This window comes from Pituophis catenifer, unplaced genomic scaffold (genome assembly GCF_029215685.1).
Source record: "Pituophis catenifer annectens isolate HBS135680 unplaced genomic scaffold, rPitCat1.0.hap2 SCAF_1, whole genome shotgun sequence".
NCBI classification, from domain to species: Eukaryota; Metazoa; Chordata; class Lepidosauria; order Squamata; family Colubridae; genus Pituophis; species Pituophis catenifer.
Window position 1 is genome coordinate 353,896,536 of NW_027256881.1, and position 11,659 is coordinate 353,908,194.

The 11,659-nt window shown below is 45.1% G+C and overlaps 1 protein-coding gene across 1 annotated transcript in view; it reads right to left on the reverse strand.

The window, feature by feature from the left end:
• PCSK4 (proprotein convertase subtilisin/kexin type 4) overlaps positions 1 to 11,659 on the reverse strand; it is a 36,355-nt gene extending 24,696 nt beyond the window's left edge. Inside the window, exons 1-4 of the mRNA XM_070931936.1 lie at positions 11,513 to 11,659; positions 9,115 to 9,219; positions 4,668 to 4,763; positions 1,939 to 2,067 (exon numbers count right to left, since the gene is read on the reverse strand). Of these exons, the coding sequence (XP_070788037.1) occupies positions 1,939 to 2,067; positions 4,668 to 4,763; positions 9,115 to 9,219; positions 11,513 to 11,659 (477 nt within the window). The remainder of the gene's footprint in view (positions 1 to 1,938; positions 2,068 to 4,667; positions 4,764 to 9,114; positions 9,220 to 11,512) is intronic.

An 11,659-nucleotide genomic window follows, 5' to 3' on the forward strand; every position in this document is an offset into this window, starting at 1 on the left:
ATCCAGCAAAGTCTTAAAGCCAAAAGTCCGGCAATGCAGAATGACGTGGAAGCTTTCAGCTTTGTTCGTCACAAGGTTTGACTGGCCACCACGCTCCCTTTTATATCCTGTGGGGTGTGGTCCAGTGACTCAGCCTAATCTCGGGCACGCCTTTTCTTCTGTTGCGCACGCTTATCTCTGTGACGCTGGCGTGGATCCAGCCAAGACTCATTACCTTCATCATTGTCCATATGTGGCTGCATGGACGAGCTTGGCCCCGGCCCTATCTCTTGCCCTTCGGCGGACACCGAAGGCATTGCCAGAGAGGAGGGTCCTGGAAAGGGAGGCCTTGCCAACTCCTGTCCTTCACTCTCGGGAGTCCTCTCCTGCCGATGACACAGGCTCAAGTAATGGAGCCACAACAGCTTAATCATTCTCACTGTCAGGAAATTTCACCTTACTTCTAGGCCGCTTCTCTGCTTGATTATTTCCCATCTGTCGTCCCAAAGATGCTTTCTTTTCCAAGAAGCAACTGGACTTTCTGGTTTTTCTTTATTTATTTGTTCAACTTGTATGCCGCCTTTCTCCGAAGACTCAAGGCGGCTTTGAAGACATTTCGCTTCTCATCCGACAGACTGCTGGTCATTTGCATCCTTTTAGAGAGTCATTGAGGCCACCTGGAAGTTGGTCTGTGTCTTTAGGGTCACCTGAGTGGTGCGAATGGAGGTGGAGCCTTTTTGTAACTGTTGAAAGGACTGTGTTGTAGACTGGAGATAGATGATGTCATATCCCTCCCCCTCTGTTGAGAGAAGGCCGTTCAATTTTGACACAGATGGCCTCTTTGAACCCGCTTTCAAGCCAGCGGTCCTCTCTGTCCAAAATGTGGACTTTGCTGTCTTCAAAAGAGCGGCCTTTGTCTTTCAAATGCAGACGGACTGCTGAATTTAGTCCTGATGTGTTTGTTCTCCTAGGTTGCGCCACGCGTTTGTGAAGTGGCTGTTTTGTTTCCCCAATGTACAGATCTGCACAGGGCTCCCTGCATTGTACTGCATGTACCACGTTGTTCAGTTTGTGTCTGGATGTTTTGTCCTTGGGGTGAACAAGCTTCTGCCTTCGTGTATTCTTGGGTTTGAAGTATGCAGCTATGTTGTGTTGGCTGAAGATCCTCCTGAGCTTTTCCCAATATTCCTGCAATGTATGGAGTGACAACGTTGCTTCGTTTTATTATCCTCTTCGTTGTCTGTTATGAAGGAGCTCCTGTAGGTGGTTTTTTTTTTTTTTGAGATTTGAGGAAGGCCCACTTGGGAAAGCCACACGTTCCAAGGGCTTCCTTGATGTGTTTTCATTCTTTTTAGTTCCCATCTTTCCTGGTAGACAGGCCTTCAGTTCGTTGCATGCTGCCCTTCATCTTAATCATCAATAGCCTCCCACCAACCGGTTCGCTCGCACAGAGAGGGCCTCTTCAGGGTGCCGTCGGCCAGACAGTGCCGGCTGGTGACCCCCAGGGGGAGAGCCTTCTCTGTGGCAGCACCTGCCCTCTGGAATGACCTACTCCCTGAGATATGCACAATATCAGACTTCCAGACTTTTCGTCGGGTCCTGAAAACACACCTATTCCATCTAGCCGGGCTGGCTTGATCCCATCCTCTCAGTTTTAATTGAATTCGGTTTTAATTAGGTTGTTTTAAACTTTTTAAATTATTTAAAATTATTTAATTGTTTTTTAAACTGTTTTTAAATTTTATATGCCATGTTTTATCTCGGCTGTACACCGTCCTGAGTCCCGCAGGAGAAGGGCGGTATAGAAATAAAAATAAATAAATAAATAAATAAATAAATAAATAAATAAATAAATAAATAAATAAATCTTAGGCCTGCCAGAAGTTGGCGGTATCAAGATCATTTCCACCTCCCTGTGGCTTTCCTCCCTCCCTCTCCACCAGGTAGGGATGTACTCACGTAGTTCGCCTCAAGGTCAGGATGGTTCTTCTCCACCCCATCGTCCAAAATGCTCACCACCACGCCTAAGCCTGTGTAGCCCTGGCTCCATGGGGTGAGGACGTTGAGGTCTGGAGTGATATCGTTGTTCTACGATGGAAAAGATAAGGCTGAGGGCTCCGCGGTGCAGGGAATTGAGATCCGAGGATGGGCTTTGGACCTCAGTGATCCTTTCAAGGACCCCCCCTAAAGCTCGAGCTCAAAGAATCAGGACGACACTTTTTAAGTTCTGGTCCAGGAGACGGGTTGCTCAAACCTATACGGGCAAGTCCTCAACTTACGACCACAATTGAGCCCAAAATTTATGCTGCCAAGTGAGAAATTTGTTAATTTGAGTTTTACCCCGTTTTACGATATATATTTTTTTGCCGCATTTGTTAAGTGAATCACTGAAGTCATTAAATTAGTAACACAGTTGTTAAGTGAATCTGGTTTCCCCATTGCTTGGCAGAAGGTCGTGAAAGGGAATCAAATATGACCCTGGGTTGCTGTAACCGTCATAAATATGAACCAGTTACATAAAAATATATATTAAAAAAACGGTTGCTGGAATTGAGAATATCTAGTTTAATGAAAAAGAAGGACCACGGGTGACATGATAGCAGTCTTCCGATATTTGAGGGGCTCCCACAAAGAAGAGGGGGTCAGTCTACTCTCTAAAGCAGGGGTGTCAAACTCAAGGCCCGTGGGGTCACCCTGGAAACAGTGAAGGACCCGCCTATGGAGCCTCGGACTGGCCCAGGCCAACCAGGTGCTGATCTACAGCGTCCGTCGCAGCCGCAACCACTCTGCCGTTTTCGCTGCAGTCAAACAAAGGACTAGCAAAAGTGGCATTTGATCACAAGGCAAGGAGGCGTCGAGAAAAGTTTCCCCTTTTGCATTTGAGCCATCCATGAAGGGACAGGAAAGGAGAAAGGGGAAAGACAAAGGAAAAGAAGGGAAGGTGGGAAGGGAGCGAGGAAGGAAAAGGAAGGAAAGAGGGGAAGGAAGAAGGAAGAAAGGAAAATGAAGAGGGAAGGAAAAAGAAGAAAAGGGAAGAAGGAAAGAAGGAAGGAAGGAAGGAAGGAGGGAGGGAGGGAGGGAGGGAGGGAGGGAGAGAGGAAGGTAGGTTATAATGAGAGGGAAGGAGGGTCTAAGGGAAGCCCTGCCTTAGCACTTGGCCACCAGCAGCCCTGCTGTCTTTTGCCATTTAATTAATTTAATTTAATTTAATTTAATTTAATTTAATTTAATTTAATTTAATTTAATTTAATTATTTAATTTAATTTAATTTAATTTAATTATTTAATTTAATTTAATTTAATTTAATTAATTTAATTTAATTTAATTTAATTATTTAATTTAATTTAATTTAATTATTTAATTTAATTTAATTTAATTTAATTTAATTTAATTTAATTTAATAATTTAATTTAATAATTTAATTTAATAATTTAATTTAATAATTTAATTAATTTAATTAATTTAATTTAATTTAATTTAATTTAATTTAATTTAATTTAATTTAATTTAATTTAATTTAATTTAATTTATCGTATTTCTATGCCGCCCAACTCCCTAGGGACTCTGGGCGGCCATCCCCTTGTCCACTCCTCCTGACCTCTCCTGGTGGTCTCCCATCCTATCACTGAGGATGCTTTGGTTACAAAGCTTGGTCTCCTCGCATGGAGAGGGAGTGGGCCTCCCTCTAACCCACACCCTTCGCCCTCCCGCATACACCATGAGCAACCTGGCCAAGGAAAGTGAGTACAGCAGCGCCAGCCTCGAGGAGGAGGTAAGCACAACCTTGAGCTGTGGGATCCTGGTGAAACTGGGAGCTCGAGGGACGGACTGGCCACTTGCCCTCCACTGCCATCCGGCTTGAGAGGTAACATCATGACTTAACTAGATAACATTGACAGAGTGTGGCTTAAGGAATGGCAGAGAAGGGGGCAGGAGGAGGAGCAGGAAGACCTGGTAGCGCAGACTAAAGCACTGTTATTAACACCAGCTGCCTGCAATTACTGTAAGTTCGAATCTCCCCAGGCTCAAGGTCGACTCAGCCTTCCATCCTTTCAAAGGTAGGTAAAATGAGGACCCAGATTGTGAGGGCAATAAGCTGACTTTGTATAAATATATACAAAAAGGATGAAGGCTATTGCTTAGCGCATTGTAAGCCGCCCTGAGTCTCCGGAGAAGGGCGGCATATAAATCAAATTTTTTTAAAAAGACGACGACTGTGGGATCCTGGGCGCTCTCTGAGGCTGGTTGTTTTCTTGCAGAGGTTTCATTACCACGTGCACTGATGATGCTCCCTAGTTGGGTAATGAAATGAGATCATCAAGGAGCCCACAGTCATTACTCCTCCTCCTCCTCCTCCTCCTCCTCCTCCTCCTCCTCCTCCTCCTCCTCCCCAACCCCACTATCTTTTAGCACTGAAGATGTTGTCTAACAGGGTAATGAAATATCTGCAACAAAACAACCCCACTGCGAGAGCAACCAAGAATCCTAAAGTCCTCCTCTCTCCTCCCCACAAACCCCACTCCCTTCTCACACTGAGGATGTTACCTAGTTGGGTAATGAAACGCCTGCAAGAAAACAACCCAGCTCAGAGAGCGCCAAGGGCCCCACGAGGTCTTCCCAGCCTTAGAAAGGAGTGGGGAGGGGTGGGGAAGCAGGGTCCAATCCTCCCGCTTTCTTGCCCCACTCACCATGTACCACTGCTTATGGAACCACGGATCGGTGGGGACAATCTTGGCTGTTCTCTTTGTCCGCCTCTTCAGCGCCTGCTGTTCAAACCACGGGATCTAGAGCCAAAGCCACGGAGGTTAAACCAAAGTAAACGATCTGTTTTGTTCCACCCACGGCCCCAAGTTGTTTCTTTTGGGACCAGCGGGAATGCGGACAGCAGATTCCCCATCTTGTTGGGATCAGATTTCTATCTGTCAGGCAGACTGGGATGTCCAGCCACCGTGGCAAGTCTCTATTTGTCCGACACTCCTATCACTTCTTTCACAACGTCTGAGAAAAGGACACACGGCTCATAAAATCTGGGTCTTGTTTAATTGTTGGAAGAAATGTCCGTCTGTGTTCGGTTCCAAGTGAGGAGAAAGACACTGGAAACAGGGAGACTGCTTGAAAAGATCACTTAATGGTGGACAGGACCACGTGGTTTTTTTGAAGTCCTGGGCAAAAAAGGGGATGAGATGCTGAGAGTGCCTGGGTTTTATGCCCTCTCTTAAGCTTTTGAGCCTGCACAGCCTGGATAGCTCAGCAGACAAAGGCACTGTAATTTAACACCAGCTGTCTGCAATTAAGGTAAGTTCGAATCTCGCCAAGGTTCAAGGTTGACTCAGCCTCCCATCCTTTCTAAGGTGGGTAAATTGAGGACCCAGCTTGTGGGGGCAATAAGCTGACTTTGTATAAAATATACAAAAGGATGAAGGCTATTGCTTAACGCACTGTAAGCCGCCCTGAGTCTCCGGAGAAGGGCGGCATATAAATCAAATTAAAATAAAAAATAAAAAAATTGAGCTTGTGTTCTGATTGGTTGTCAGACTCCCATGGGGCCATGCTGTTGTAGGAGAAAAAACGGAACCTAGGCCAAGCTCTTCGATGCAGGAAAGAGTTTATTGTGCACGGTTCAAACAGTCCAGAAGGTCTGAACAATGATGGCTGCTTTTGGCCAGATATTTATACAGTATAAAGGCAAAGTTATTACAAAGAGTGAGACATTTCACACGTAGAGGTTACCCTTTAATCTATCTCTAGGAAAGACGTAACAGCCCTTTCCCCACAGGCTCAGGTTCTCAGCTCCGGAGCTCAAGACATAATAAAAGAGGAGATAAGGGGCTCAAAGGCGCCTCAAGAGCAGTAAAGAGGACAGTAAGGGAAGCAGTATTTCTTCTCTAGGATATACATGACATTTGGGGTATAATAAACATTAAACAACAGGATGTATCTATTTAGGGTCAGTTTGCCCCTTTTACAATTCTGCACCTACGTCAAATACGTCAGGGGTAACTCTGTAGGTTGTCTGCGTCCCAGACTTGGTTGAGCCTTGCTGGGTGATGATGTAATGAAAGGGCTTTGGGCAATTCCTACTATGGCTCTGCCTGAAGGAGGTAGATCTTTCTTATGTAGAATAGACTGGCCCAGGCCTTAATGGTCCATTGACAAAGGTGGCGGGGAGAAGGAGGGGGGCTGAGTTTCTGCCTCCCTTTTAGGGGAAATATTCTGCCCTTTTAATATTTCCTAAAATATCTCATTTTCCTAGGAGAGGGGCGGGGGTTAACTTCCTACAATGTCTTGGGCTGTGCAATTCTTTGGCTATCCCCTAAAAAGGAACCATGATTCCCCACCCCCAACATTGCTCTTGCAAAGCTTTCTTTAACCAGATTTATTGAGATGGAAGGGATACAGGCTGTATCTACAGCGAGGCTGTGGAAAAGAGTTCAGAGAAGAGCCACAAAAATGGAGGCTAAATTGTATGACAAATGGCTAAGAGAACTAGGTAGGTTTAGCCTAGTGAAGAAAAGTAATAAGGGGTGGCATGATATCAGTCTTGCAATATTGGAGGGTTTGTCACAAAAAAGGGCACCAGAGGGCAACAGATGCATGCCAATCAAGGAGAGAAACAACCTCGAATCAGAATAGAGCTGGAAGGGCTGCTCTCTTAGTCCAGCTCCCTGCTCAAGCAGGAGATCCTATACCTGTTCAGATAAGTAGCTGTCCAGTCTCTTCTTAAAAAACCTCCAGTGATGGAGCACCTACAATTTCTGGTGGCAAGCTGTTCCACTGGTTAATTGCACTCACTGTTAGGAAGTTTCTCCTTAATTCCAGGTTGCTTCTCTCCTTGATTAATTTCCATCCGTTGCTTCTTGTCCGGCCTTCAGGTGCTTTGGAAAATAAATCGACCCCCTTCCTAGAGCCTAGGAGTAAGGAGTAAGAACCTAGAAGTAAGGAGTAAGAACCTAGAAGAAGTAAGAACCTAGAAGTAAGGAGTAAGAACCTAGAAGTAAGGAGTAAGAACCTAGAAGAAGTAAGAACCTAGAAGTAAGGAGTAAGAACCTAGAAGTAAGGAGTAAGAACCTAGAAGTAAGGAGTAAGAACCTAAAAGGAGTAAGAACCTAGAAGTAAGGAGTAAGAACATAGAAGTAAGGAGTAAGAACATAGAAGTAAGAACCTCGAAGTAAGGAGTAAGAACCTAGAAATAAGGAGTAAGAACTTAAAAGGAGTAAGAACCTAGAAATAAGGAGTAAGAACCTAGAAGTAAGGAATAAGAACCTAGAAGTAAGGAGTAAGGACCTAAAAGGAGTAAGGACCTAGAAGTAAGGAGTAAGAACCTAGAAGTAAGAACCTCGAAGTAAGGAGTAAGAACCTCGAAGTAAGGAGTAAGAACCTAGAAATAAGGAGTAAGAACCTAAAAGGAGTAAGAACCTAGAAATAAGGAGTAAGAACCTAGAAGTAAGGAATAAGAACCTAGAAGTAAGGAGTAAGGACCTAAAAGGAGTAAGGACCTAGAAGTAAGGAGTAAGAACCTAGAAGTAAGAACCTCGAAGTAAGGAGTAAGAACTTCGAAGTAAGGAGTAAGAACCTAGAAATAAGGAGTAAGAACCTAAAAGGAGTAAGAACCTAGAAATAAGGAGTAAGAACCTAGAAGTAAGGAGTAAGGACCTAGAAATAAGGAGTAAGAACCTAGAAGTAAGGAGTAAGGACCTAGAAGTAAGGAGCAAGAACCTAGAAGTAAGGAGAAATTTCCTGACAGAACAATGAATCAAAAGAACGGTTTCCCTTCCAGACTTGTGGGTGCTGCATCCTTGGAGTTTTTAAGAAAAGATTGGACAGCCATTTCTCTGGGATGGGATAAGGATTCCTGCCTTGACCAGGGGATGGGACTAGAAGACCTCCAAGGTCCCTTCCAGTTCTAGGATTCAATGATTAGTTTCGTGCATTGCCCAGGGCTGTTGTTAGCAGGATAAGCAGCTATGTGTGTTTTGTAAGATAAAATTATATTTTATGGGACTCTCTGTGCCCATAGCACGGCAACTCAGTCTATATAGACGTACAGGGTCCAGACAGAGAGGCGTTCCTTGTTTGTTAGGATCTTCCTAAACTGAGCATATCCCAAAGGGGCTTGTTCAAGAGGCAACTGGACTTTCCAGTTTTTTTTTGAAGACGTTCTGCTTCTCATCCAAAAAGCTTCTTCAGCTTCAGAGCCTCATCTCCTTATCTTCTTTTGACTGTACCTTTGTTGTTTGTATCTTATGATTTACATATTGTTTTATTTAGTATCCTAGTATATGATTTTTTGTTGATTGCTTATTTAGTACCCTATGACTATTACTAAGTGTTGTATCTTATGATTTATGATGAATGCATTTTTTTTTTAATTTGATTTATATGCCGCCCTTCTCCGGAGACTCAGGGCGGCTTACAATGCGTTAAGCAATAGCCTTCATCCTTTTGTATATTTATACAAAGTCAGCTTATTGCCCCCGCAAACTGGGTCCTCATTTCACCTACCTTAGAAAGGATGGAAGGCTGAGTCAACCTTGAGCCTTGGAGAGATTCGAACCAGCAGTAATTGCAGGCAGCTGTGTTAATAACAGGGTGCTTAGACCACTGTACTATCAAGGCTCTTTTCTTTTCTTTTTTATGACTATGATCATGATTGATCATGACAACCTACAGCTTTTATGTACACTGAGAGCTTACGCACCAGAGACAAATTCCTTGTGTGTCCAATCACACTTGGCCAATAAAGAATATTCTATTCTATTTTGCCTCTGATAACCTATAAACAGGCCATGAAAGAACAGGCCATCTTTAAGGTATATTGCCAGCATCCAAAGAGGTAGAGAAAGAGATAGATACAGAAGGGGAGGGGAGAGGATGGGCAGCACAGGATTGGGGAAACACACACACAATGAAAAAATGAAGAAAACAGGTGTGTCACTTGGAGTTGAGAGCTATGAGAAACAGGTGGGGGTAGGAAGACAGGTACGGTCGCATTTTTCAAGACTGTCCATAGCAGAAAGGTTCAAGAGGGCAAACTCTGAAGGTGCGATTAGCCAGAGCAGTCCAATGTGGTTTAAGCATTGTGCAAGTGAAGTCAGACTAGAGAGCCTTCAGGAGGCCCTCTGCCTATGGGCTTACCTGAGGGTCTCTTTTCAGGCGGAGATGCCACCCCCGGTGCCTGGTTGAAGATTTCTGAGCCATGCCCCTGTGTTTCAGGTGGAAGTAGGGCTCCCCTGCAATCACCTGCAACGCAGAAGGGCAAAACGTTATCCAAGCTTCGACCCACCCTCGAAACACAAAGAGAACAGAGATGGAGAAAGAACTCAGCTAAAAGGCAACTCTACCTTTTCTCAACCTTGGCTACTTTAAGATAGTGGACTTCAATTCCCAGAATTCCCCAGCCAGCTTTGCTTTGAATTCTGGGAGTTGAAATCCACTTATCTTAAAGTTACAAAAAGTTGCAGGTACTAAAAAGAAACGGCCCGATTCCAACCAGAAAAGTACTGACATCTCGGCAAAATTAAAATATTTCATGGGGCAACTTCTTCTCAATCCTCTGCTCTTCCTCCCCCCTCCCACCCAGCACCCCCATTCATTCCAGCTAGTTGGTTCTTTTGAATTTGCAAACCCACCTTTTCTGCAAAATAAGCACAGATCACAAAATCACTTGGGATCTGTCTCCTCCTCTCCACTCTGCCTTGGAAACCCTCTCCCTCTTGATCTGTTTTCCCAGGCCCAATTGCATACCTTCAAAATAGATCCCCATCGATCTGATTAAGAAGGAGCTAGCCCGGTTTTTCAAAAGGAAGGAGAAGAAAGGGAACAAATGGTTTAATAGAAATGACGCAAGACCTCTGCATTGCAAGACTCAGTTCTCACCCTCTCGGAATAAAAAGGATGGGCAGCCAATAAATTTAATAAAGCAATAAAAGAATATAGGACTCAACAGGGAGACAGAAAGGACAAAGCCAGTCTGAACACCTGGCTGATTGTGTGATGAACCAAAATAGAATAATAAAATAAAAAAGGTTTGCTGCATTGGCATCTCTTTCAGATTCTCTTTCAGATTTTCCCCTCCAGTAATGCCCCAGACACAGGAAACCTCCCCTTGCCAGGGGACCCCTAATTTCCCTATTCTCTGCAGACCACCATGCTATCCCCCCCACCCCCAAGATCCATAATCTCTCTGCTCCAGGAGGATGATGGCTTCATAACTTTGACTTTAGCAGGTGATTTCATCTTACCCCAAGCCTTTTATTTTTTTTTTTACAAAAAGTAGGGTCTAAACCCATGAGGGGAACCCCCCCTTTCCCCTTGTCTCCCCTTTTCTCTCTCCAAAAAAAAAAGCAGTATTTTTCTTTTCCAGCACGCTCTTTCCTTGCTCCTTTTTTTTTATTATTTTTTTTTTAATTTGATTTATATGCCGCCCTTCTCCGGAGACTCAGGGCGGCTTACAATGCGTTAAGCAATAGCCTTCATCCTTTTGTATATTTATACAAAGTCAGCTTATTGCCCCCACAAACTGGGTCCTCACTTTACCTACCTTAGAAAGGATAGAAGGCTGAGTCAACCTTGAGCCTGGCGAGATTCGAACCTGCAGTAATTGCAGGCAGCTGGTCTTAATAACAGGGTGCTTTAGACCACTGTACTACCAAGGCTCCTTCAGCCTCCCAGAAGAGATGCAAACTGGAGCCAATAGAGAGCAGGAAAAAAATGTGATATATATATATATATAAATAAATAAATATATATATATATACACCCCAACAGGCTCTATATGCAGCAAGGAATTCCTGCAAAATTTGCTTTTCTGCCCGGTTGCAAGACCGGGTTGGGGTCTTCATCCAGGGGGTCCCGCGCTTTAGAAAAGGCCCCCCTGCACCAACTTCAAAACAGCACCCCCAACACCACCACGAAGGCTGGGAACGGGGGTTCAAGCTCCCCACCCCAACGCACCTTTTCTCCCTTCTCTCCAAAGCTTCCTTTTAAAGCATCCACCCCCATAGAACAAAATAAAATTAAAATAAAACCCCTTTTAAAGTCCAATAATTGAAGATGCAACAGGTTCCCCCCCCCCCAAACCGTGGGGGAAGACAGCACAGAGAGAATCAAGAGGCAGAAGGCCAACCCTGGGCTGGTACCTGTCCTGACTAAGTGGAGCCTCCATGTTCAGGAGCAGTGTATCTGAGTGCTGGCGCAGGGGGGGGTATCCCAAGGACAGGGAGGGGGGCTGATAATGTCTCTCTGGTGCCAAATACGAACCCAGGGCCTTCTCAGACGCCTAAGAATTGCCTCACCCCCACCCAGCCATGTCCATTTGATGGAACCTCCAAGTGCAGTGGCAGTCTACCCACCCACGCAACCCCCTGCCAGAGAAAAGGTGAGGCAAGGTGAGGCGGGGGGGGGAAACAGGGGAAAGGCTGGGTTGTTGTTGTTGTTGTTGTTGTTGTTTTTCCTTGCAAAGGCGCTCTGCGTATGCTCAGAGGCTACCTCGCCGCCTCAAGCAGGCCCAGGAGGAGGAAAGGCGGCGACGCACCTGGCCCAGGTAGAGCAGCCCGTGCCTGCGGGCCAGGCGCTGGGCCTCTTGGGCGCCGCTAGGGACGAGCACGGCCCAGCTGCTCAGGTAGATGCTCGCGGCGCTGGAGGCTCCACAGCAGAGCAGCAGCAGCATCCAGACGCCCAT